Source organism: Amphiura filiformis, chromosome 3 (assembly GCF_039555335.1).
Source record: "Amphiura filiformis chromosome 3, Afil_fr2py, whole genome shotgun sequence".
Taxonomy (NCBI): Eukaryota; Metazoa; Echinodermata; class Ophiuroidea; order Amphilepidida; family Amphiuridae; genus Amphiura; species Amphiura filiformis.
Genome location: NC_092630.1, coordinates 34,319,653 through 34,346,885, shown reverse-complemented (window position 1 = coordinate 34,346,885; position 27,233 = coordinate 34,319,653). Strand labels below are relative to the sequence as shown.

The window sequence follows — 27,233 nt, the reverse complement described above, 5'->3', positions numbered from 1 at the left end:
GTACCATATATTTTACGATATTTAATGTGACATTCTACTCTCTCACCCTATGACCTATGACATCAACAAGTACATTGTCAACCTATATTATGACATGTTTGGCCTACATGTGTATGGTTACCAGTATACAGACAAAACCACCCCTCACTGAAAGCAATGATTAATGTTCTACCAAGAGCTTAATTCTACAGGTTAAAGCAAATATTACTGTGTAATCTCTTGCTACCCTGCTGTACCAAGTCACATGGAAACTTGCCAGTTGTTTAAAAGTAAGTATCCGATGACTGGTGAAGTCTGTCATATGGTATCGGAAACAACATAGTGAAGTGAATTATGTCCAATACTTGATTTGATCAAAAAAAGTTTTGAGTATCATGTAAAAGCTAATGCCTCTAAATGGCAAATGTTGTAATTAAAAGTGTAGTCTGATACTTTTTTTTTCAAATCACTTTACTTCTCTACTTCTTCAGTCTACCAACAGCTGCCTAGTTTGAATGTTATGGGTTACATTACTTACATATTTTAAATCAATTCTGCTTGAACTTTTAATAATATTCCTGAGTACAATGAAAGAAATCTGTTTAAATATTCCTTAATAATATATATACTTTACTGAATATCGCTAACAGAAAACAAAAACACATGGCAGGGCCGAGTCACACCCAAGCCAATGTTTCCTATCAGATCACCTTTAATGTAAAGATGGCATGTCATTGGGTCATCATCCTGATAATCATCTTGCATTCACATATGTACACATTTGCTCATTTCCTTGTACCCATTATGTACTTTTAAGGGTTGCAGCAAATTTCCTGAGAATCTACAAGAGAAGTTTGGCACTACTCATGCTCTGTATATGGTGTAAAAAGAACCAAGTCAAGCCAGGGTCAAATGATGCTATATAGCTTGTTCAGCAAATGAGATGCCAATATTTTCATGATGTGATTCGATTGTAAAACCAATTAGAATCTCACTTCTTTGTTTGTGCAGTGCACAGACTACATTGACCAAAAAGTGCTGAACTTCTCTGACAGACATTGTAGTTCTGGGATAGCATGATAGAATGTTGACATATGATTACATAAAACTTACACTATGATCCCTTTGATGCTACAAAACCAAACCAATATGAAAATGTGTAAAGTCATAATGACATGATCTTGTGAGACTGATAATCTCAAACACTCACACACAACTGTGTTGTAATGCAATTGTAACACTATTACCTTACACATTTTGTAGGTGAAGCCACTTATGACATGATACAGGTCATATTCACTATAATAACTTTACAATAATAAGATATATCTTAAAACATTTTTCTTTGATTTACATATTTCAAGAACCATTTTTACAATATTTTGCAGTAAACCTGCTTTGAAGAGAGCGTATTCTAAGTGTACATCATGTATTTACTGCGTTGAAATGCACTTGTCTCTGATTGGCTGCTGAGGCGATTTGCTGATGCCAAGTGGAAAATTGTGAATGAACTTTGCGCCGCACTCGTTGAATGTTAGCTCTGACTTTGCAACATCACGGTAGTATGCACTCATCAAAGGTTTACTGCAAAATATTATATCTACATCTACAAATATCTATAAACAAAAATGTCACAATAATGAACATTTTAAAATAACAAAAGTAACAATTTGCCACCTTTATTCCCTTCTGGAAAAGTCCGGATGGCTAATAATGTGAATCAGTTTCTGACTTAAACCCAAGTACTGATCATTTAGGGTCAAGGCATCATCAGTTGATATCTATTGATGAACAGTTAAAACCACCAAGATCAGAATATTTGGTGTGTTTATGAAAGCAAAACTAATTGAATGATATAAATCTTAAGTTACTCTATCAAAACTTCATCGCTCACATTGAACTAATAGGAATGCATCCAGGTTAAAAAATACTTGTAATTTAACAGTACTGTAATGAAGGAATACACATAACTGAATATCTGTAAGGCTATACCATTAAGCCACTCATGTGAAAGTTATTTAGCTGGTATTCTACAGTAAGACATGGAAGTTCAAAATTTAATTGTTTATCAGCATAAAGTTAGATAATTTAGTCACACATAATATAATTTCTATAGAATTAGGTGTTGCTGATGCATATAGGCAAAAAGGTTGTGAAACTCTGAGTAAACCAATACAAAATAATATAAAAATTTTGAATACTGTAAAATATAAGCTGATCTGACCAGCATGTGACTCAACTTGAAGCAAACTTACACTACTCAAATATTTAAAGGATCAGAAACTAACAATCCTAATTTTCAATGTCATTTTTTTTTTCTTTTCTAATGATGTCATGGTACTGGAAAAGTGTTTCTATGTGTCATATGACTTCAGCACTCAGTAGTGCAAGTGCTCTGTTACCAAAGCATTATAGACCCTATCAAATAAACCAACTGGAATGGCATAACAATTGAAATGGCAGCCATGTTGGTGGAACAGGTTTCAAGTATGTAAATGACAATTGAATCACCTGTTCAAACCATGTTTTATGTGTTGTTCTGTGGAATCCATATTGGTGGACATTGCCGTGATGATGTAGTATTCAATAGGGTCTATTAAATGAAATTACACTCATCTGATTTACAATCTTACTGATGCTTTTGAAAAAAAAAAAATAAGTCTAAACCTTTAATTTTTCGAGTAGTGTATATAAAATCAGTTTTAAAAATATACAAGTTTAAAAACAAGTTTTGAAATATAAACTCCAAAAATTCATGACTGTGTAAAACTACACTAAGCCAAAAAAGAAACTTATAATTTTTCACAAGGTCATATCTTAAAATCCTGTCCATAAAAATGAACAAAAATTGCACACAGGATCACTTCAATACTCTATTCTAAACACTGGTCAGTAACCAAACAGTTATCCAATTGACACAACAGCAAAATACACTGACATGCAACACCTTCCTGGACCACATTCACAGCGCAACAGATTTCTTTGGCTGGGTTCCAATTTTTCGCCTGTACATGAACAAAAATTACACACAGTATTACTTCAATACTCTATTCTAAACACATGTCAGTAACCAAGCAGTTGTCCAACTGTCACAACAGTAAAATACACTGACACGGAACAGCTTCCGGGATCACATTCACAGGCGTATAATTGGAACCCAGCCAAAGAAATCTGTTGCGCTGTGAATGTGGTCCAGGAAGGTGTTGCATGTCAGTGCATTTTGCTGTTGTGTCAGTTGGACAACTGCATAGTTAGTGACATGTGTTTAGAGTAGAGTATTGAGGCAATCCTGTGTGTAATTTTGGTTAATTTTGATAGACATGATTTTAAGATATGACCTTGTGAAAAATTATAAGTTTCTTTTTTGGCTTAGTGTATATTCTTTTCAGCAAAAATACAATATACACCTAACCGACTTCGCCATTACTGCGGTGTCCCCGATGTAAAACTGCGGTGTCCCGAGGTTGGGGGTTCTATCCATTATTTATTGTGTGCTATACAGAATTGTACCCGGGAATTGTACACAACAGTGATATTCAATACACAATCATGAGTATTGAATTACGAATTAAATCTCCCGCTCTGGTACATCTGTGTTGCCGTCAATAGAGGGCCAAATACAGTAAACGCTTCTCGGATTGGTGTATATGCAAAGTACAAGTTATGTAATAACAAAGAGTGGCCAAAGCTAACCTCCAGGGTCTTACAAATGGCAATTATGTCATGTTTCAATTTGTGTACTAGATTGAATTACATCCAATGAACATCTAAATCAATAGCATACACTTTCATGCACATATAAAAATATTTAGGCCATATCTGTTGTAAAGATTTCATTTTTCATTTTAATAATAATATCTTATATCTTGAATACTAAATATATAAGCTGAGCTAAACAGCATTTGACCCCAACCCAAAACAACCTTATTTATTCAATCAGTGTTTTAAATACACAATTTATTACTAATTTAAAAAAAAGTACTTAAAAATAGTACAAATATATGTACAATTATTCTGTGTAAAAATATATTCTTTTCAGTAAAAATGCAATATATACAAAGTACAACATAGTTATTTTCAAATAACAAAGAAAAGGCAAAAGCTAGAGTAAATATCACCTTGGTCTGGGATGGACATTTAAAACAAAGGCAGACAACACCACTTGAATTAATTCTTCATTTTGTATTTATATTACTTACAAAATAATTTCCTTTCTGAAACTGTAACACATATTACTATGGAGAGTGTGCACCTATTAAGGGCACTAGAACTCCAGTTTTAGTATGTTAAGGGTAATTTCTCTAAAATACCTGTTTCTATTATCTAAATTTGTAGGAATGTGGGAATATAATTAAATAGTTGTCTTTTATGTCCCCTAATATAAAAAGTCCCATGTCTCCATAATAATGAAACATGACTCAGTCAAGTTAAATTATTTGCAATCAGAACATCTTTTACCAAAAACATGCAAAAAAATCTTATTTTTGCATTTTTGTACGGATATACATTGTAATAAAGGTGTGTTAACAAGTGATAAGCCTGAAAGCAACTGTACAAGGATAACATTTTATATTTCAGTCAATGTTGGGTGTCTCTGTGTAAAGACACTTAAATGCAGCATTTAAATGCAGACTTTAATTTCTTTCTTTTTTATCCAATTTTCATTTGAAAAAATCTGCAACTAATGAGACATTATTTGCATACTCTTCACTTTAAAGCTCCTACAAATTACAAATATTTCTACTTTTCAAAATAATGTATCAGTCTAATTACAAAATAACATGTATCAGTCTGATTTAACAAATGCTGGGTACAATTTCAGTGTTATATATCAGAAAGGACTTGAAAGCCTGTCTTGACTACATTTTCAATCATTTATGTATTTATCAAGATTATACAGAACAAAGGAAAACAATAATATTACAATGACATGATCCTGGCAGAGCTATTGTTGTCAACATGTGTAGTAACTTCTTTACATAGAAAATCATAGCAAAACAAAACATACACATTCTCTTATTTTCATCTTGAAGAGAACATACATATATCTATATTTGAGAAGCATAATGTTACCATGTAGACTAAACCGCCCTATGTAAAAAATATAGCCCGCTTGTACATCATGTTTGTATAACTTAGTAGGCTATGTAAAGATCTGTGTGTCAATGCCAAATATCTCACTCCAGTAGTTACAGCTGAAGAGCCTAAATGGCTGCACAAAAAGGTCCATTAATAAATTCTGCTATCACATTCAGAAATCAAACAATGGCCACTTATTGTTCATCGTCTAGCTGCACATCTTGCTGATATACATATCTTGGTTCATTTAGAGATGCTGGCATTGCATCTAAGACTTGTGCCAGCTTCTCTGATAGACCCGATTCTGCATATATCTCATCCGTTTCAAGAACTTCCAGCAACTGAAAAAGAAGCAATTAAACAAAATACTTGTCGTTATTATAATTGTTATATGATGTGAAACCGGTTAAGCTACATTGAAATAATGTAATAATTTTAGACAAACCAAGAGACGGCATCTTAACAAACTTGTTTCAATGATTCATGACGGGGGATCTAGTGGGATACAACATCTGACAAGGCAAAGGAAGAGCACAAAATTGTAAAGATATTTGGATCTCATGAAAGAATGAACATGTAGCAATTAACTCTCTTCACGCGGGTGTTGACTGCAGACGACATGTTTCAATTTTTTTTTAATTCAAAAATTTCAGAAATAAAAATTTTCATGACCATATTTGGAATCAGCATGAAAAATGCATTAAAATGAGTACAAACAAGCCTAGTATTGGTTCAGTAGTTCTTAAGATAGCTCTTGATATTTTGAGAAAATATTTCAAAACTTCCGTTGAAGCGCATGGCTAGCACGCAAAGCATTAACAACTGCTTTGTTTCTATGTCAAATGGTGATTGGTTCCTTATAACTTGTAATGCATTACATTAATAGTATATTTTTGTTGAGTTCCCTTACCTTACTCCTGTACTTCACAAGGAACTTATGCAGCTCAATAAGGGTACTGATACGACTGAACAATCCAGTGAATTTCTGGAAATAAAATGACATGCACAAAGTAAACAATCAAGCACAATTGGATATTGTAAGTATAAATTTTGAGATCATACCAAATCAAACTGAGACTTTGAAATTATTCGGCGTGGGCTAGTCATGCATTACGCAACACTCAAATAGTGTAAGCACTGTGCCCAACAGCGTGCATGCCATTCTATATCAATACACAGTGTTATGAAGCTTAATTTTTCCGCCTTATAGAAGCAGAACAAACTTGAATACTATACTTTCTGCTTTTGGGTGACTCCATTATGATATTCATTCAATTTGTCATTGCATTTAATATCCAAAAAGGAAAAACAAATAACAATGCCTGATTGGATTACAGGTCACCAAAAGGGTGAGTCCTTCCAACACCTTTGAATATCTCCTGATAAGTTACAAGTTATTTCAACAAACTATATTAAAAAAATGTACAAAAGAGAACAAATTACAGGATATGGTACTACTGGGCAAGCCTCTGATCCTTTACAAGCACATAATCCTAACCCTAACACTGACCCATGCTTTTTGATATCGGAAGTCAAAGAAGATCCGAATTTTTCAAGAAGAAGAATTTTTGACTTGGCACCCCCGGGATTCGAACCTTTGACCCCCCGCATGCCAAGCACACGATCGCGGACCGGTAGCTGGACGGGTTATTGCTGCCGTCAGCAATTCCGTGAGCATATCACACTTAGGGTGATTGCGTCATCGCAGACCCTGGGATGCATGCATGATCAGAATTTTTCATCGTGGTATTTTGTGGTTTTTACTGGTGTTAGGGTTAATATAGACAAATTCTTGGTAAAAGAAAGTTTTTAACACAATAAGGCAGCACAAAACAAGACAACGGCACAAGGGCAGACTGGATGGATAGGTAGCTTAGCAGCAATTCGGTAAAAAAAAACCAACATATGAATTTGAATTTCCCATTTTTGGCTGAAAGCTGTTCAAACTACTTCGGATATTGCTATAAAGTCATCTATAAAAAGCATCATATCAACATGTCTACACTTTCCGGCTTTGTTGCCATTACTACTGCTCTCCAAGCTTTTTCTCTGTCTTTGGTCTGATAGAAGTAAAAAACTTACGATGCAAATATCTCTGAGGTCTTTATCAAGTGTGGACTTGGTAATTCTCTGCATCTGAGACACACTGCTGTAGTACCCTTTCACCATGTCACGATATTTGGGTATCTCACGATTGTATAGAAGTCTCCTGTATGGGGCATCCTGTCATTGAAAACATAACGGAACATTATTTGTACCTGATAGATAACATATAAAGAGTTCAGATGCAAAAACAGATAAATGCCACTTAAAAATTGAGATATTGTCACCAACATGTGCCCTAAATTTGGGAAAATATATATTTTCTTATTATTTTCTTTTTATTTGACCAGTTATATTTGCCAATGTCTCAAATTGAGAAAATTGATATATCGGTTTTTGCAATAGTGTTACATTTAACCTCGTTCTTAATGCAATAACTGTTCTGTCATATGCCAAAGTCCTGTGCTTACATACCTTCAAGAATGTTGTCATATAATGAGCATGTTACAGACTATCATGTTATTTTACTTCCACCTGTATTCACAACAAAGGACTAGCCTTAAAACCTGACAGGCCATCACTAAACAGCAAAGTACATGAGTAAAACACTTTCCTCTGATTCTTGTTCTTGTGAAATAGAAATGATCTATTCTAGAGCCCATGGCCCATTTAATTTCAGGAATTAATGTCAACTTGCTGAGCGGGAGGTCATAGCTATCTTGGCACTAACCCATCAGCGTTATCTAAACAGAAATATGCTGTTAATGCCTAGAGAAGCCTTGACATCAAAATAACCAGATTCCCCTCTGTGAATATAATCCAATAATGCAATATCCATAAGTAAAGGGTGAAAAACAACAACTTGTTTCTAACAAGACTCAGTCTTCAAATATAAATAACTTTGACAATGAAAAGACTTTTTTGTTAATAATTATTTGTGACATGATGGGACATGTTCTGATATCAATTGTTGCATGATAAAATGATTTTCTCAAGATATGAGCATGAACATATTCCAGTTTCCCACTAATTTTGACCCTTAATTGTCACTTATTTAAATGAGTTATTTGTGTAGCTACCTTTGTGATCTGTTCATTGTTAACCCTGAATGCATCATAAAATGCCTGTGAGATGACACTGAGACTGGCTTCTACACTGCGAGGCTGATTGATATCAAAGATATACTGTGGATTGGTGATAATCTTCTGCCAGAACCGCAATGGCAATCTGAAATCAACAATAGTTTGGTATTGGTCATATGTAATTATGTTTACATTTGGTCATGCTTAATTACTGAGCAGCTTCTGTGGTATTTATCAATGACAAGAACAATAAGGACTGTAAAAGCAACCACATAAGCTGACAGAGAAGTAATTAGCTTGAGTAATAAGAAATATCAATGCACTATCAATTTATTACAGGTATATCAGAAATATGTCTCATAGTTGTAGTTTTAGGTATAATGAAAGACAAATTAGTGTCTGAAATTCTGACATCTAGACAGAAAATGCAGTACGGCAGTGGTCGGCAACCAATCAGGGCGCGCCTTTGCCCTGACATCAGATGCAAACTAGGTTCTTTATCTCTGTCTTTCATTATATATGCCCTTTCATAATCATGCTAGGAATAGGATTATGCTTATAATTATGTGATCATGCTTATAATTATGTGATCATAAAGATTATGGCCATCCTTTCAAATAATAATGACAACAATTCAACAGCGAACTGCATGAAAAAGTATCGCTCTCAATTTCTGTCCATGTTTAATAGGTCGGCAAATTGGTTCACAAAATGTGACACTAAAGTTAATTAAAAGACATTGGAGAACATGAAACATACACAATGTAAATTGCATGCTTGACATGATCTCTTAATGAGACATTCAAATGGTTGGATAGTCAAGCCAGTAACAGGTAGGCCACAACTTACATGTTGCTCTTCCACTTGTGTAGTACCCCTTCATCTTCAATATCATGTCTCTTAGCTAGACCATCAAAGGTATCGAAGATGTACTTTACACCAATAGGAACATCTTCTGTGTTGAGTATGGCTGCAAACATTCTGTCCATGTACTCCTGCACAATGCCCTGTTGTCAAATACCATTTATTGGTTATCATACTATATATATAATTGATAATATAAAAAAATTGTTACATATTGTACAACTGAGTCTTAAGAATAAAGATTTACTGGCTTAAATCATCTAATTCTTTAGAGTCCAAGTAACAATATACTCTTATCATAAAATTTTATCCTAACAATCCCCTACCTACACTTAAAACAGGTTGCATGTAGATTTGGCCCAAAGAGTCATATTGAGAAAGTAGCAATCATTTTGCAAGTGTGTTAAAATTCTATAAAGCTGTTTTTGCATCAAACAACATGTACTAATCATTAAACAGTACCGGACCCAAACTTCCAATATGTCAATATGGTGCATTTCAGTGGGAAAAACTCCTTATAAGTAAAATCTGTTTGTTTCACTGCAAGTTAACTGTCAGCTCAGCCAGCTTTTTTTTATTGACCATTAAATGTTGAGAGAAATCATAAAATGAAACCACAATGTGAGAGATTGTTTCTGCATTTACATGAGGAAAAACAAGAACACACAATAAAAACCATCTACATAAATTGTTGCTGACCTTGGTACTCAGAAGTCTGGGGAAGGTTACTTCTCGGATCTGCTTCTTCAGTATCAAAGACTTCCTTCTGCTAAGCGTAGCAACATCTTGTGTTTCATCGCAATCTTTTGTCTGCAAATAAAGTTATAAGGATAACCCTGATTTAGCATGTATCATAACCTTGGCTTAGGATGTATCATAAACCAGGGTTATGAGGATAAACGTGGTTAAGGAAGTCCAGTAGGAGATTGTACAACCATTGTAGGAATCTGTGATAGGTGTGAAGGGCTGTCAGGGAAATCATCATCATTCTGAAACTTTTGCAGAATACAGGAGAGGTAACAACCCTGAGCTAGGCAAGATGGTGGTGGCAAAGATATACTGAATTTTGTTTATCATGCAAATAAAAAAAACCTCATATAACTCTTTATGTGTAATATAGTTACAAAACAATATTTCTCATTCTAAATCTAATCGGTTGGAATGAGAGAATGAACTGAAGTGTAAGAACATAAGAACAGTGTTTGAATAGCTTACCAGATGCCATAACTGTACTCCATCTTCCACTTGGGTGTCATCCATAGACACTGTGATGTTAGGGAGACTTGTACTGTCATGTATATTAGCTGGATTAATGTAACAATTAGAATGAAGGAAATGAATGCTAGATCACTTCATAACTCATAAGATCTAATATAACTTGGAATGTCTATGTTGAATTCAGAATGTCCATCATATTAATATATACTAAAGCATATTATACATCAATATTATATATACATATATGCACAAGTGTTCACTTACTGTATCTAGTAGCAGCATTGCCAGCCGCTGTAACATTTGGCACTTCCTGCCGTAATGCCAATGCAAAATTAGCACCAGTGGGAACCTGTAAATGTAGGGGGGAGAGAATTGCATTTTGTTTTGATAAGTAAAGCTAGAAAATGTCAATACCTCCATTTACAAAAAGAAATTACTTATATGGTCTGTTAGTGGGATATGGGGACTGTTAGTTAATCGGTTCATTACTTGATTGATTCAATGATCAATCAAATCATGCATTCATTCTTTGATCAATTCATTCTTTGATTCATTCATTCTTTTATTGAAAACAGAACATATTGTGTATCTGAGTAAAAGAAAGTACCAAAAGATAGTAGTGGGCAAGACACTGAGTCAGACTACAGATCAATCACACACCATATGTATGTAGACCAATGGATGAATGACATTGATGACTACATGATGGGGTGAATGTACAAGGGCCACAGCCCCAAGAAAGATATGGCTTCAAAATTTGCTCCGATGTGAGGACTAACAACAAAACATCAGGATGATATTTAATGACAAACAAACTAATCATCGCATTGGGTTTTTTTTATGTGAATCTTTACATAAAATCTTTTTCACCATGAGTGAAGTGAAGATAACTTACACTGAAGTGCTTGAGTGTATTAACTTTCTTCCAGCCTAGTTCATATTCTGATGATATGTCAATGTCTTGTAGGGTCAGGTGACCTGCTATGCCAATGCGCCATTCTATGCAATGGAAAATAATAAAAGATGAGAAAAATGTCCAATACATTATACATACCAGCTATAGTAAGAACTCCAATTGAATGAACGCAGCTTTCAACAGCTGTACTCGATACAACCACGATCGTATATCGTCTGTTTCAAACTACAACGTGAACGCACGACCTTGGATACAATGCTAACCAATCACGAGTGCGTTGGAATGGTTGGATTCACTACCGCGTTACTCATGCAGAGTCGCACACGCTGGTGTACATCACGCAGTGTGCGCAAAAAAAGCGTCACACTGTTGAAAGCTGCGTTCATTCAATTGGAATTCTCACTATAATAAAGGCTAAATGATGTGGTTAGATTGAAGGGACATAGCATAATAAACGTGACTAAAAATACATGGGGGCTAAGGGCAATTCACTCATAGACATCGTATATAAATACCTAGACTGCCGTCAAACCAGGAATTTGGACGAACTTGCTGGTGGAATAGCAGCTATATGCAAATTAAGAGATTGTTGTTTATGTCCATGACATCATTTTTGCCAACATTTTTTGTGCCGAAAAATGACTAAAAATTTTTTCTTTTCTTTCCATTACTGGTACATTGTGAAAAACCATATAGCTGTAGTGTTAGTCCAATATGTTAAGAAATTATATAGATGGCAAAAGGCTCACACAAAGACTAATTTTCATAGAATCTGTTCAACATTTTCTATTAGACTCTAAATGAATGTAGTTGACGTTTAGATTCCCTGAAATACTTTGTGCCACAATTGAGACTTTGCCATCAAATTCCAGTGTGTATGCTCAATGCCCAAAAGAATGCACAGTAGCATTTTGTGACAATTTTAAGCATGCACATGTACAGTGGTGTCAAGAATTATAATTTGATGCCATAGTCTCATTTTTTCGATGCAAAGTATTAGAGGGGGTGCATAAATGGTCTATATACTTACCCAGGTCTACCTGCCAAGGCTGCATACGGGTTGAATACGGTTTATTCCGATGGATGGTATCTAATATTTTGCATTTAACCTGACCAATGGAATCAGTATCAAGGACTGCAACTTCTCTCTTCTCCCCATCTTCTTCATTGACGATAATGTCCAATACCTGGCAGAGACAAGAAATACAATTATTTATTATCAAAGATGAAAGTGACAGAACAGCTGAAAGGCTAAAAATATCTGGAGATCAGAACTTGTTCCCATTGCAATTCTTTAAAAAAAGTTCCATTATTTTGACATTTTTCTGAAATCCTTCTACTATCATAATCTAACTAAGAACCTTGCCATACCATCATTGCCTTTCTTGGAATTAATCTTAAGTCAAGCAAGAACTAACTTTAGTCGGTTAAATATTTGTGAGAACAATATCACAAACAGAAAATTATTTCAAAAATGTATTATCATTTCAGTATGTAGGAGCACGGTGGCCTAGCAGAATGGGCACTGACTCATAATCAGAAGGTTGCGGGTTCGAGCCCCGGCAACGCCATCGTGTTGTGCCCTTGAGTAAAGCACTTTATCTCGATTACTCCTCTCTGCCAAGGTAACAGACTCGCTATAGAGGAGGTGTAGCGATCCCCTATAGCAACATTACATGGAGGAGTCTGGCCCAATCGCCAATGAAAGAGAGATGGGCACTCCGATCACTGTTTATACAGGATCGTCGCCTTTAACTTTACCCTTTATTTCAGTATAATATTTACCATAACACCTTTTAGGCATTCCATAATATGATTCCACATAAGCTTTTTAAAACACTACAAACTACACAATCAGTGGTGACAAATGCCCCCAACCTCAGGCTTTTCCCCTAGTCAAAATTTAGGAATCTGTGAAATGGCCACTTTTGGTGCAAAAAATGCAACATTATTGGCAAATTGTCCAGCAGACCCTGGAAATTCAGTTTCCTGGAAACAAATTTGTGGTGCTTCCTTTGCACACGATCAGCGTTTTTTCTATTGGAGTAAAAAGCCGGCTTTTATCCGGTTTGTGGATTAAAAATTACCAGTAGAAAATACTGTCTTTTGTCAATGGAAAACCACAGCCTCTGTGTTCCGGTTTGCCACAGGATGTGATCATGCATTGCGCGATGACCTACAACCGGCAAATATGCAAATGACATCAGCGGCATTGGGTATTTACCTGGTATTTAGTGCAGTAGAAAATCACTGTGAGCAGGAATATAATGTTTAATCTCTAACCGTTATGATTCTTTATTAGGCCAAAAAAAAATAATGGTTTGTCTCAAAGCTCACGAGTGGTTTGAAAACAAATGCGAAATGCAATTTTTTTTAATTTTTATTCCCGACTTTTTTCATGGTATTTTGAGAAAAAAATCTGATTTTTGCCGAAATTTTCTGGAAAAACTATAAAAAAATAAATTCTGCATTTCTTTTTTTCCAAATCCCACTATTTTACAAATGTGCGCGCGAGCTTTGAGACAAACCTTTTTTTTTGGGCCTTATACCGTATGTTCAATAGGAAAACGCTGATAGTAAACTTACTAGTTCCTTATAAGTCAATCTTTCACCGATGATATTCTCATCATTGAGTGATACATAGGATTTGCCAGTCACCATATCTATTGGTCCCTTTTCTGTATGACACTTGATGGCACGGTACAACAAGAACAGTGGATAAGCAGCATGATCCTGTAAAATTACATGTTACACAAACAAAGAAATCACAATTAGCCAAGATAGAAACTATTCCTCCCCAATATGTGTTTGTAACAGGACCTGATATATGTATTAATAAACTGTGTTTACTTCAAGCTCACGATTAACAGTATCCATATACATGTGATTAAAAACTAGGGGCAAGATTCATCAAATATATCCCAAGATGTACTGTATCAACCTCCCTATACTGAGTGGCTGCTTTGCCGTGTTATAAGACCATGGGCCATGACCACTGCTACCTCCGATGCAGTTGGCAACACCCCAACTATACTGGTTGTGGGTAGAGGATGCCTTCGCAAGCCATGTAAATCTAAGACAGCTAGGTCAATGTCTCAAACTTCAGGTCGCTTGGGGTGTACAGTATGCATATGGCTGCGCACAACGGCAACATGATTACACAGTATGTGGAGATTGATACATAGTCATTATTAATATGCTATAATAGCACACCCTCAAAGAGAAATATATGTGTGAATCGACTCCCAGGTTTATACATTTACTGTAAAAGTCAATATTTTCGCGAGAAGATATTTTCGCGATTTTGAAGATTTTGTCAATTGCGCGAGAATTAAATTTTACGGTTTTGAAATTGATACAATAGCAACCTAATGCAAAAGGTTATTTTTATGCGAGTTTTTATTTTCATTTTTATGTCCACTCATGAAATTCATGAAAATAAAAACCTCATGAAAATTTCTACTTTTACAGTATGACAGTTATCATACATACCTTTAAGAAATCATACAGTGATAAGGCTATCCAGTTGCTTAATAATTTCTCCATGATCAGTTCAGTTCTATTACAAAGTGGGGAGAAATGAAACAAAAGTGCATGCAAATGGTTACAAAATGACAAATTCTACATGTTTCACTTTCTTTAATTGGGAATACATTACTGCAACATTATTAAAGATCTGATATAGCTATTCCAAGTTCCGAGTTGCAAATTGGCAAACAAGTTTTTAATTAATTAAATTGAATTTTAGATAAAACATTTTCAATTGATTTGGACATTTTCATTTCCCATTCTCCACTTCAATCAATGAGTTGTTAAACAGCTTAGATATTTGTTTAAAAAGGATTGGAATAATCACTTTTCGGCAGTAAAAACGTTTAAATAATGGGATCGGCTGTGCCTCACCCTTTATTTACGTTTTACTGCCTCTGACACATTATTTTCTTGTAAAGGATAACGCATTACCCTTTATTTCTTAATTAGGCGAATCTTTACAGTATGTGAGTCAAGTGCAGATGACATTTCTTAGATACTTACCTTTGAAACAGTCTGGTAGGTCTTTCTTCTTCAATTGCATCTTGGACTTGAGCTGTCATAAGTGTCATCATCACACTGTAACAAAGGCATGGGATAGATATATAGGTCATCATCAAATTAAATAGCCTTATTTGTTGGGGATTGATTAGACATTAATGACTATTTGATCAGCTTGTAATCGGAGAAAATGTTAGGCTTTTACCACTTCTCTGAAAAGTAGACCCACATTAAGAGTGATATAGTTGACAAGTCTGGTCTATATTGAGCGTGTTAAATAAAGTATAGGGCTTGAATTAATAATTTGTGATACTTTTGGCGGCATGTCACAAGATATTGATATTAATCTGTGATGCTATAAGGGCAACTGATTGCAAGCTGATCAAACTATAGATATGATTTTATTGTAGTTCAATTGAAATATCATTGCATGCGCCATGCCAATAGTATGCATACACCAACTAAAATATTTGAGGATTAATTAATAACATTGAGCATGGTACACTGTGGAATTCACAGATTCAATTATGCTATGATTGTCCCACAGCTAGTCAAATGCACAGATTTTATCAGATACAACAAGTCTTTCTCATAAATCTTTGTAACTTACTCTGTCAAGTATGGTAGTTTGTTTTCGAGAATCATAAGCACAGTCAGCATGGAGGCAATTGATAATCTGTAAATAAATAATAATATATAGGGATTTACAACATACAACTCATAAACACCAAATGGATCTCATGGTGCTGTTTTGAAGCGCATCATGCATATATAACACAATAAGAAAGGCAGATAAGTTTGGACAGTAATATGGGAAGAGGATATGAGTTCAGTTTCATTTAAGATATATATCAAACTTGGCTATTTGAAGTGACATATCACTTTTATCAAGAATTCTATTACCCCCACGACCCATTATTCAATAGCGCGCACTGTGATTTGTTGAAACGCGTCATGTGAAAGACTATTAATTAAGAAATAAAGGGTAATGCATGATCCTTTACACAAAAATAATGTGTCGAGGCAGTAAAACGTAAATAATGGGTGAGGCGCAGCGAACCCATTATTTAAACGCTTTTACTGCCGAGACACATTATTTTGCGTAAAGGATAATGCTGCACCCTTTATTTCTATTCTATTACCACAAAATAGTGCGATTTAAAGAGAAAATATCACATTTTTTACCCAAATATTTCAAGTTGTTTACCTCAAGGTGGAGCGCCTACGCGTAGCCAAAGCGTAACACAACCTAACATTCCATTCTCCCCTATAAGCAGGTATGCACATACAATAACACACCCCTGGCATTCCATTCTCCCCTACATAAGCAGGTGTAGGTAGGCCTACTCTGCGCTTTGCTGTGCGCTGTGATGATAGAAGAACATAAAGTTTGTTGCCCTTGCCACTTTATCGCTAATTAATGGTCTGTCACGTGACGCTGCGTTTCAACAAATCACAGTGCGCGATTTTGAATAATGGGTCGTGGGGGTAATAGAATTAGCAATAAAGTGGCCAGGGCAACAAACTTTATGTTCTTCTCGCATCACAGCGCACAGCTAATCGCGATGCAGTATATTAGCGTTGTTACGCATTCTACGCAAAACATTACGCTTGGTTACGCATTCTGCAATACTCGCTATCATTTACGCTTTGGCTACGTGTGGGCGCTCCACCTTGATATTTGGGCAAAAATGTGATATTTTCTCTTTAAATCGCACTATTTTGTGGTAATAGAATAGGGTACAGCATTTTCCTTTACACGCAAATAATGTGTCCTCAGCAGTAAAAACGTTTAGATTAATGGGTTCGCCGCGCCTCACCCATTATTTACGCTTTTACTGCCTCGACACATTATTTGGGTGTCAAGATAATGCAAAAATACATATTTTGAACAAGCCTACATAAGACCTCAAAAGCTTACAAAAGAACAATTTTCAGCATCAATTTCATCACCATAAACTTTATCATCTTCTGATTAATTTATGATTGACTGCAAAAAAATCATCTCCAATGCAAAAATACATTCACACATGCCTACAGAAGACCTCAAAAGCTTACAAGAGAGCATTTTCAGTTTTTAGAACCAATTTCATTACCATAAACTTTATCATCTTCTGATTGATTGATTGGTCAGTTGATTGATTGATTGATTGATTGATTGATGATTGATAGATTGTTTGCAATATGCACAACTTGCCTGTCTTTATTTGGTATAGACTTGTCATCATCTAGAATCTGAATCATTGCCATCAAAAATGTCTTGTCACCCAGCAGCTTGGACAATTTTGTCACAGCATTTTCTACAGCTTCATCACAGTCCTGGGAAGAAAAGTTAAAAAGAAATGTTCAAAATCAGCAGTGCACATTTTTGTGACATGCCCAAAGCAAGTCATGAAAGTTATGAAAATTTAGTTATTACCATTTCTAACTTGCTCAGAACCTCAGCTTACTGAAGTTGGAAATCCCTAAGTTCATGGCATACTTTTTTTGTCTTTTGTCTTTTGTATTTTATTGTTTCTTACTTTGGCCCTATATCTCAAAGATTGTGTCACAATAATACTTTTGATGCACCAACATGTTGTGATTATGAGGCTGCTTCCTTCATTTTTTCAAGAGTCTTTATTAATTATTTTAAAGAATTTTATAATTTAAAGTAGCATATAATCCTTTTATTTTGTTGTTTCCACTTATTTCAAAATTGGTAAAAATATTTTTTTTAAATGTATTTCCTAATCAACCAGCAACAACTATGGTATGTCTTATCCAACAAATATTTCATTATTTGCTAGATAAAAGCTGACATCAAATCCAACAGCCCTCACTGCAAATAATATCACACAATAGCCTTTAAATCATACATTTTATCACTAATTGGTAAAATTTAACTATTATTTACAACTTACCTCTGGGTCGTAGGTCATAGGTCTTGCTTCCAGGCCAGTAAAAAACATACTTATGGCATACTGTCTGTGTGGTACAAATGGCATGCCTGTTCCCTCCAAGTCACTTGTTAGATCTGTAACATCAGTCTGTAGTTTCACAAAAGCTGAAAATTTGAAAGAAGTTTTTTAAAATCATTTTCCAATTTCTATTTTGACACATGATATTTTGGCCACCTGTATAATATGTGCTTTTTTGTTTGCTCTGTGTCTGTTGGGAAGCTGGTGTGAATATGTTTCCTGTGTGTGTTTATATGTGTGGGGTGGGTGTACGGGGTGGATGTGAGTGTGTATTATGTGTACTTTTTTCAAACATCAATCAGGGAAAATGTGGCCGAATGGTGTCGATAGATTGCAAATAGTGTAATATGTTATATACAACTCTACAAATGTGACCGTACAGCACGAATGAGCCGTAAATGTCCTCAATTGTATTCTGAGTTACAGTGTAAAATGGGCATGAAGGTCATATTCATAGGTATTTCAATTTGGTGCTACGTGTATCTCATTAAATGAGGTACACGTAGCACCAAATTGAGGTACCTATGAATATGACCTTCATGCCCATTTTACACTGTAACTCAGAATACAATTGAGGACATTTACGGCTCATTCGTGCTGTACGGTCACAAATGTGAAATAAGGCTATCAATAAAATAAAAATTTGTGTGTTTGTGGTAAGGCAAACAAAATGTGTATTTCCATCCATGATTGCCAGGTATTTACATGTATGTGGAGATGGAGGTAGGTGGGTGTGTAGGGGCATTGGGGGTGTGTGGGGGTGTGTGTGTTTCATACCTTCATGTATGTCAGAAGCAATGTTGCTTTCCAAGTCTTCCATTTCTATAAGCAGTTTATCAATATTTGCTTGATGACCTTTCACCTTGCGACGATATAGAACCAGCACTAGTATGAGAGTCCCAATAAGTATAACACAAACCACAGCAATAGCTATAATGACTCCAGAATCAATACCTCCTCCAGGTGATGGATAACGAAGAGTACCAATATTAATGGGTGGTAAGTTCCCATGGTACACCTGTCAAAGTAATTGAAAACACTTAATCTTACTCTTTTATGTTTGATTTTTATAAGTGGTTATATAAAGTAAAAAACAGTTTTGCATAGGCCGAAATTTACTTTGTACAAGTTGTTAGGCTTGATTGTAACAGCATACAAAAACACCCTAAAATGCATTTTTTTTGGCAATTATTTCCAAAAATATCACCAAATATTAAATTTCACTTTTATTGCCAGTTAGTTCCAATAAAAGGATTAAGCTTGACAAAACAAGATGTTTGTTTAATCCAAAAACATTTGTGCTGTATTTTTCTCGAATATGGAGTAGTATATCAGTGTCATGTATACTTAGAAAATATTGCATAAAAAAGACTTTTCTTTAAAACTTTTTTCTTTCCTATTGGACCTATTTTTCGTATGATTGTCCATATGCATACACAAACACACATCTATTATGGTAAGATAACACCTACAAACATGGACCAAAATCATATCATGGACCTAATCAGGACACCCAGTGATCTTTGGACTGACCTGTCCCATATAAAAGAGGAATCATTGTTAAATGCATGTATAGGCTTCTGAGGTAGGTGGCACACCATATATGTGACACGATCTGGTGCATGGGGGCCAAAGGCGGCAAATTTAAAACTGAGAAAAAGGTAAAAATATGGAGTAAGAAAACAATAAAATACATAAGAAAATATATATCAAAAAATTTCATAACTTTAGAACCAAGTATGCTAGACCTTTGGTGTTTGCAGTAAATGGTAGCCTATTGTATGAAAAATGTAATAATTACAGTAACTCAATTTTCAAAAATGCCTCCTTTAGCCCCCATGGACCAGATCGTGTCACATATATCCATGGCTATATGTGTAACCACAGTTTATGGGAATGTAACAGCAAAATGTTCATATTTGAAAATGAAATGTCTGCAGCTGAATTCAGAACTCACCACAACACAGGTATGTTTTGTTGTAGTTCCATTGATGCATTCACGCCCTGGGTCATCAATTGGTACAGTGATAGTAAGAACTGATTCATCCAGTGTCTCCACCACAGCTTTTACTGAACCAATGTAAACAGTTACATCAATCTCAGAACTACCAGCATCAAGATTAAGTCCCTGGGAAAAGTAATAAGTATAATGATATTGATGTAAGAAAATTATAAATCCATGTATCTCAGGTTTGTGAATGCCTACTTGTGATTAAACAATCAACTTGAATTTAACCCGACTTTAATTAAAATATCACATGTACCTTTGATCCTACCAGAAACACAAAATGAAATGAATGGCCTTGATGTCCATGTAGCTTGGATGGTATTTCTTACTTCTTATCACAAATGGGCAAAAACAAAAATCCTTACAGGGTGAGTTTCATAATATTTGACACAATTTTGAATCCTTACAGGGAGAGTTTCATAATATTTGACACAATTTTGACTTAAAGGGATGTATGAACTCATTCAGACTGGTATTTCTGACCATGTACACTAGCACTGAAAAAATGTTTACATTGTCAATTTAATGGAAAATTTACATGGCCAAATTATGCACAAAATAATTTAAGTCGACAATTTACTTACATCAATCTGCTCAATGGCACCTTCTTTGGTGTTCTTGGGATTCTCCACAAATTGATAATACTCTGGGTCAGGAAAGTACTCTATGGTTACATTATTATCATCAGCCCATCTCAAGAGTTCTGTGACATCACCAATAATGAATCCAAAGCTTGCGTCTCCAAGTGGGATCACTTCTCGTCTTTTCCTGGAGATGTTGTCAGAAGATGTCTCGGTATTCGGTGTCTTGCAAATCATCATAGTGTCATTGTGAATCTTACAATCCTGAGATTGATAGGTGAGACATAACACATAATTGAAGACAGAGATAAAAAGACTAGTTTGCGTCTGACGTCACTGTCAATCAAATTCCCTACAATCCTTGATGGGTTAAATAGCACGTAAAAGGAAGGCTGATTTATCTGGTGTCAATCGGAGAAAAGGAATAGCAGAAAATGGCGAAAATTTGCGTACTTTTACAACTTTACAAGGCAAAAAGCAACTTTTCTAGGCACTGTTGTTCTCTGGGAAAGGAAGTTTTCTACTATAAAGACCTAACTTTTGAGATGGTGTCGATCGGAGAAAAGGAATAGCAGAAAATGGCAAAAAATTATGTACTTTTACAAGGCAAAAAGCAACTTTTCTAGGCATTGGTGACATGGTTCCTTCAGGAAAGAAAGTTTCGTACAATAAAGAAATTTGAGATGGTTTGTGTGTTTGAAGGTACAAAATTATCAATAAGGCACCCGGTTGTACTGTCGTGTTCACTGCAGCAAGTCATCATCATAAACAAACCATGCTTGAGTTTGATTGACAGATGACATCAGATGCAAACTGGTCTTTTTTCCTCTGTCTTCAATTATAACACATTCAAAGACATACTTAATGTGGATGGTTTCTAAGTTAAGCTTGGAAAGGAAAAAAAGGTCATTATTCTCTAAACACAGACTCATAATTTTGTACTCAGGCACCAACCCTCTTCTCTTTCTCTCACACTCCTTTTGTCTGTGATGTCTGTGATATTTACAACAAGTTCAAAGAAATGTCCTTGTACTAACTGACACAAATTTCCAATGAAACTAATTACTGCTACCTTATCCATCAGCGAAAACAATTTGATTCAAATTTGCTAAAATTAAATATTTGGTTCTTTAATCTGTGTAAGTGAGAAGTCTGAAAAGAAATTACCAGGTATGTTACTACATTTTAAGCTAAGCTATTTCAATTTATTTAAAAACATCCACCAAATCATTATAATTATCTAAAAAATTATATGAATTGGACAACCGTTCCCATTACAGAGGAAAATTAAATCTTAACAATACAAGAGATAGACATACATTTTTTTGCTGCCAGTACATGTTCAATAGCACTGTTTCTGGTCATCTGACACCAATTTACTTCAAATCAAAATCGTCTGTGATTAAATTAAAGCACTTCTTTGAGACCATTTTTGCCATCATGTCTCAAATGATGCCATATGCAAGATTGAACAAGAGGGGGGAGGGGGAAATGAAGATTGACTGGGTACAATTCCAGGATGATAGACAATCCTTAATTGTGTACTTCCATATCAAAAGTATGCACTTGTCAGCTGCTACACATGTCTCTTTTTACATAATAGCTAGGAATATATACCAGACTCATCTCAAAAGGTGGTCACTCTTAATCATTCCCAAGTCATCTTGTTTAGGAATGTTATTAGCATTCCTAAACCATTTGACATGGTGATGAATTGACATGACCTCCACTTGAGATGAGTCTGGTATATATTCCTAGCTATTATGTAAAAAGTGACACTTGTAGCAGCCGACAAGTGCATCCTTTTGATATGGAAGTACATGATTATGTAAAGATGTCATTACCTCTGTAAATTCTTCATCTCCTACATACATTATCATCTGAGGTGTTTGAGCCAAGTTGAATCCTGTCCCTGTAACAGTCAATGTAATGCCACCACTGTGGAAAAATACATCAAATGAGAGTAAATACCTCTGTCCAATGAATTGTTTGTGTGTGTCAGGTGTGTATTTCTAATGATGTAGGGGTGGGCGTGTGCAGGGAGTTTCATCCAAACAATGACACACTAGAGTTTGTACAGAAAAATGAAGATACCTATACTTTCACAATACTGGAACTCACTAGAAATAGAAGTAAATTTACATTTGATGCTATGCCTCTTTGAATGATACTACTAGACAGACATCTAGAGTTTGTCAGCAATGGATTAATGGTAGTTTCTGCATGCCTTCCCACCCAACCCACCAGACAGTCTTATCACATAGTCCCCAAAGCAACATTGTTGTAACACAGGGACAGTAACTATCACACTAATTAATCCATGCCAATTCATACAACTAACTTCAGAGTTATGGTTTCGCAAAGTACACTGTAATATACAGGCTGTATCAAAATGATTGGTACCCATCAGTTTTCAGTGATATGAACGTGACTGCCACATCAAAATGTAACATAGGATCAACATAGTTTATTGATTGATGTGATAAACAGTCGTATAACTATACATTATGGTCATTTCAAGAAGCTTGGATGAGGCAGGCTTTTCAATAACCATCAATACTGATGGGGACCAATCATTTTGATACAGCCTGTAGTTATCCAATATGTTAAATTTAAGTATCAGTGTATCACATGGGTTCTCAATAGGCATGCCAGATCTGGCCCATGGTCCAACAGTGGTTAGCCCTTGAGCAGCTCTGAAATGTAGAGTAAACATAGCAAAATAAGGTGTATTGCCCCTAGTGAAACTAGTTTGACCCTCCATGGCCCACAAGCAAACATAGTTGAGAACCCCTGGTATAGCATCTAAAGTTCAATGTCTTATTTTGGCAATCTGAAGTTCATAGCAAATTATGCATGCTCTCATATAAAACAAGTTTTTGGAAAAAATATTGGTATCTAAATCATGCTATTGGTCAAGTAAAACCTGAAAATGATATGGAAATTGTCACATGGATTGCTAATCATTCTGGGACACCTTGTAAGCAAGCAACATAAAAGAACATGTCCACTAAGAACACCTTAAAAGAATATTATGAAAATACATTGTAAAAAAATCAAATGAAGGGCAAATCTTGCTGTAGCAACATTCTGCTGCACAATAAAAACATGATGAATCAGTTTCAGTTTATACAAGCTTCAGCTCATAAGTGTAATTAATTTTTAACTCCTGTGCACAAAACATGTAGAGGCTGTGTACCTTTCAATAGTTTTGCGTGGTTGTACATCTGCCACAGTTGGGTTGGGTCTGTATGTGAACATATCTTGTGATTGTCTGATTGCTCCATCAAAGGACACCACTAAAGGGAATGTTGAGTCCACAGCAGAGCTTGTAGTACGACATGTAGCAGTGGTTTCATTCACTACATTGTCTCTCCTAGAATATAACATAAAGTAGCATTAGAACAATTGACCATATTATGGGTTAGATGCATTTATAAACACACAGTACAGAGGACAGACACCAGACAGATGAAATCACATTACCTATTCATGACACAATCAGACCCAATGGTAGCTGATATCTCACTGCATGCATCTAGATATTGACCTGAAATTGTTACTACAGACTACAGTACCATCAGCTTCTGGAGCCTCCAATGGAGTAAGTGAAGAAACTATTCTTGTTGGGATTTTCAGGAGGGAGCTTTTTATTTGTACGCAAAATTTACTAGAAAAGAAGCCCATATGTGCACTATTAGACAAATCTTTACGGTATAACACATGATAAAGAAACACAAATAAACATGTTAAGGGGGCGCAACACTAAATCACTACGCATTTTATGTAAGAAAGAAATTCGGCTAATATAGTCCATAGTGAATAGAAGATTGTAGCGACCATATCTACCGACATGTTCACTTTAAATCACTCAAAATCAGCTCATATGAATTCGACAAGTGTCTTCAATGATAAGATGCAGAAAAAACCGGACATTTAATCTCAAAAGCAATTCTCTGTGGCGGATGAAGACAACTTCCGATTTTGAAATGTGAGTGGTGAATTTAGTATATTTTTAGGCCATATTTTTTGCACCTTGAAATAGCGAAAAAAAGTCAACGGTCATCGATATATGCCGACAAAAGTTTTGGAATCTACAGAAACACAGCTTTAATTTGATACCAAATTTATTTTGCCAAGTATTGCAGGGACGCCAGGAATGGCGCTCGAAGTAGGCCGAAATCACACGTTATCCTATGGGGCGCTTATTTAGTGTTGCGCCCCCTTGTAACGGCCGTCGCTATGAACGCGTTCTTTTTACATTCTTCGCGCAAAATAAGAAATGCGTTTCATGAAATGTGTTCTATTTCAATCATGATGCTAAACAAGTATTACAAAAAGTCACCCTGATGAATTATTATTGGGAAAAACGCTTTGTTGGCCTAGCAGGCGCCTTCAAAGTCTAGAAATTGTACCCAAAAATCTTCAAAAAGGCTCAAAAACGAGTTTTAAAGTTAATAGACATTGTTAATCTGCATGAAGCCGTTTTGCTGCATATTCAGTAGGCCTATGCAAAAAGATCAAAATTGTTACTACTGAAACAGGGGGGGTGTTTATACTTTACACTCATTAACAAGTGCTTTCCAAAACAAAATGGCAAGACAGATAATCTAGAAAAGAAATTAAACCTGGTTCAAAGACGTGCTTAAATTGTTGTCTGTCACCAGTTTAGTGAGTTTTGTACAAACTCTAGATATTGGGGAAAAGTCGAAATATGCGATTTTCCACGCTTCGCACTGATCTTTAAAACAACATTTCTCTTGAACGAAATGTCGCAGAGACATGAAATCTTCGGTGTTGAGCTACAAATTTTCTCTAGTTTAATTAACAAGTGACAAATGTGGATTTTGAAAACTTTTAAATCCTTATAAGGGGGCGCAACACTAAATCACTACGCATTTTATGTAAGAACGAAATTCGGCTAATATAGTCCATAGTGAATAGAAGATTGTAGCGACCATATCTACCGACATGTTCACTTTAAATCACTCAAAATCAGCTCATATGAATTCGACAAGTGTCTTCAATGATAAGATGCAGAAAAAACCGGACATTTAATCTCAAAAGCAATTCTCTGTGGCGGATGAAGACAACTTCCGATTTTGAAATGTGAGTGGTGAATTTAGTATATTTTTAGGCCATATTTTTTGCACCGCGAAATAGCGAAAAAAGTCAACGGTCATCGATATATGCCGACAAAAGTTTTGGAATCTACAGAAACACAGCTTTAATTTGATACCAAATTTATTTTGCCAAGTATTACAGGGACGCCAGGAATTGCGCTCGAAGTAGGCCGAAATCACACGTTATCCTATGGGACGCTTATTTAGTGTTGCGCCCCCTTAAGGTGGCTGTGTACTCTCAGACATGCATGTAGTAAAAGTGCAATAACTTTGTAATTATTCGCGCAAAACATAAAAAAGTATACATTTTTATGAAGGCAAGACATCAATAAATCTTAATATAAAAACAGATTTGGGGTAAAAACAACAATTTTGAAGAAAATCACAAAAAGTGAGTTTTTGGCAATATTTGTTAGGTACATCATAACAAAAAACACTCTTTCCAAAATATTTTATTTTGTTTTTAGCTCAATCTTGAGGCTCCATTCCAAAAACGTTTTTTTATTTTTTTGATATTGGCCTTATTTTTTGAGATATTGACCATATAAGGCATCAAAATGAACTTTTTAAAATTTCAAAAACGCCTATTTGTACAAAATGATGCCCAAAATCGGAAATAGACCAAAATATAAAAAATGAGAAAACCGTTTCTTGAGTCGATCATGCTTTTTACGATGATCATATTTGCTTACCTATAGATGCTGTATTTATTGAGTTATCGTGTACCTAAATCGTCATTTTACCGAGAAAATGAACATTGAAATAATGGCCGTTGAAGTTTAAAGTGGTCACATTTTGCACTTTCATCGAATCTCACAGGAGAATGCGACAGTTTTCGCTTTTGTAACTTATATTACGTGAACATCGGGTAAATCCACAGCCCCTTGAGAAGTTTGAGCGAAATCCATTCATAACTTGATATTTAAATCGGGAAAGAACTTGAAAAAACCCACATTTTATCAGCTAAAACGGAGCCATTTGACCACTAGGTTTTTGTGACATCAGTGCTTCCGTGGTGTTTCCATAAGATGCGCCACGCATGCAGATAAGCGTCGCGTATGCGTCGCGTATTTGTGCGTTAACAGATTGCGCGATACGCAACGCGATGAGTTGTTGCGGGCGTGTACCTTGCTGATACAACAAAGATTTTCTTTCCTTTTCAATTTCAAACACGAGTGGAATAGTGAAATAAAATCCTTAAAATATTGCAGTTGGAGTTTACAAATCTGGATTTTCATTCCTTGTATTTATAAAAAACATAACAAGGTACAAACATATCATAAAAACTCAATTTTGAGAAAGAAACAATGGCTAGAGTACACAGCCGCGTTAAGGCATAAATGGATTT

General features: G+C 35.3%; 1 protein-coding gene across 1 annotated transcript in view; it reads right to left on the bottom strand.

The window, feature by feature from the left end:
* Positions 1-2,625: 2,625 nt before the first annotated feature.
* LOC140147206 (plexin-A2-like) overlaps positions 2,626-27,233 on the bottom strand; it is a 148,509-nt gene continuing 123,901 nt past the window's right edge. Inside the window, exons 17-37 of the mRNA XM_072168986.1 lie at positions 23,962-24,138; positions 22,607-22,700; positions 20,766-21,026; positions 20,131-20,301; positions 18,951-19,191; positions 18,117-18,259; positions 17,411-17,532; positions 15,824-15,889; positions 15,217-15,291; positions 14,674-14,740; positions 13,768-13,914; positions 12,212-12,368; positions 11,161-11,264; positions 10,530-10,614; positions 10,263-10,351; positions 9,747-9,857; positions 9,033-9,190; positions 8,181-8,328; positions 7,141-7,281; positions 5,969-6,043; positions 2,626-5,399 (exon numbers count right to left, since the gene is read on the bottom strand). Of these exons, the coding sequence (XP_072025087.1) occupies positions 5,253-5,399; positions 5,969-6,043; positions 7,141-7,281; positions 8,181-8,328; positions 9,033-9,190; positions 9,747-9,857; positions 10,263-10,351; positions 10,530-10,614; positions 11,161-11,264; positions 12,212-12,368; positions 13,768-13,914; positions 14,674-14,740; positions 15,217-15,291; positions 15,824-15,889; positions 17,411-17,532; positions 18,117-18,259; positions 18,951-19,191; positions 20,131-20,301; positions 20,766-21,026; positions 22,607-22,700; positions 23,962-24,138 (2,779 nt within the window). The 3' untranslated portion in view covers positions 2,626-5,252. The remainder of the gene's footprint in view (positions 5,400-5,968; positions 6,044-7,140; positions 7,282-8,180; positions 8,329-9,032; positions 9,191-9,746; positions 9,858-10,262; positions 10,352-10,529; positions 10,615-11,160; positions 11,265-12,211; positions 12,369-13,767; positions 13,915-14,673; positions 14,741-15,216; positions 15,292-15,823; positions 15,890-17,410; positions 17,533-18,116; positions 18,260-18,950; positions 19,192-20,130; positions 20,302-20,765; positions 21,027-22,606; positions 22,701-23,961; positions 24,139-27,233) is intronic.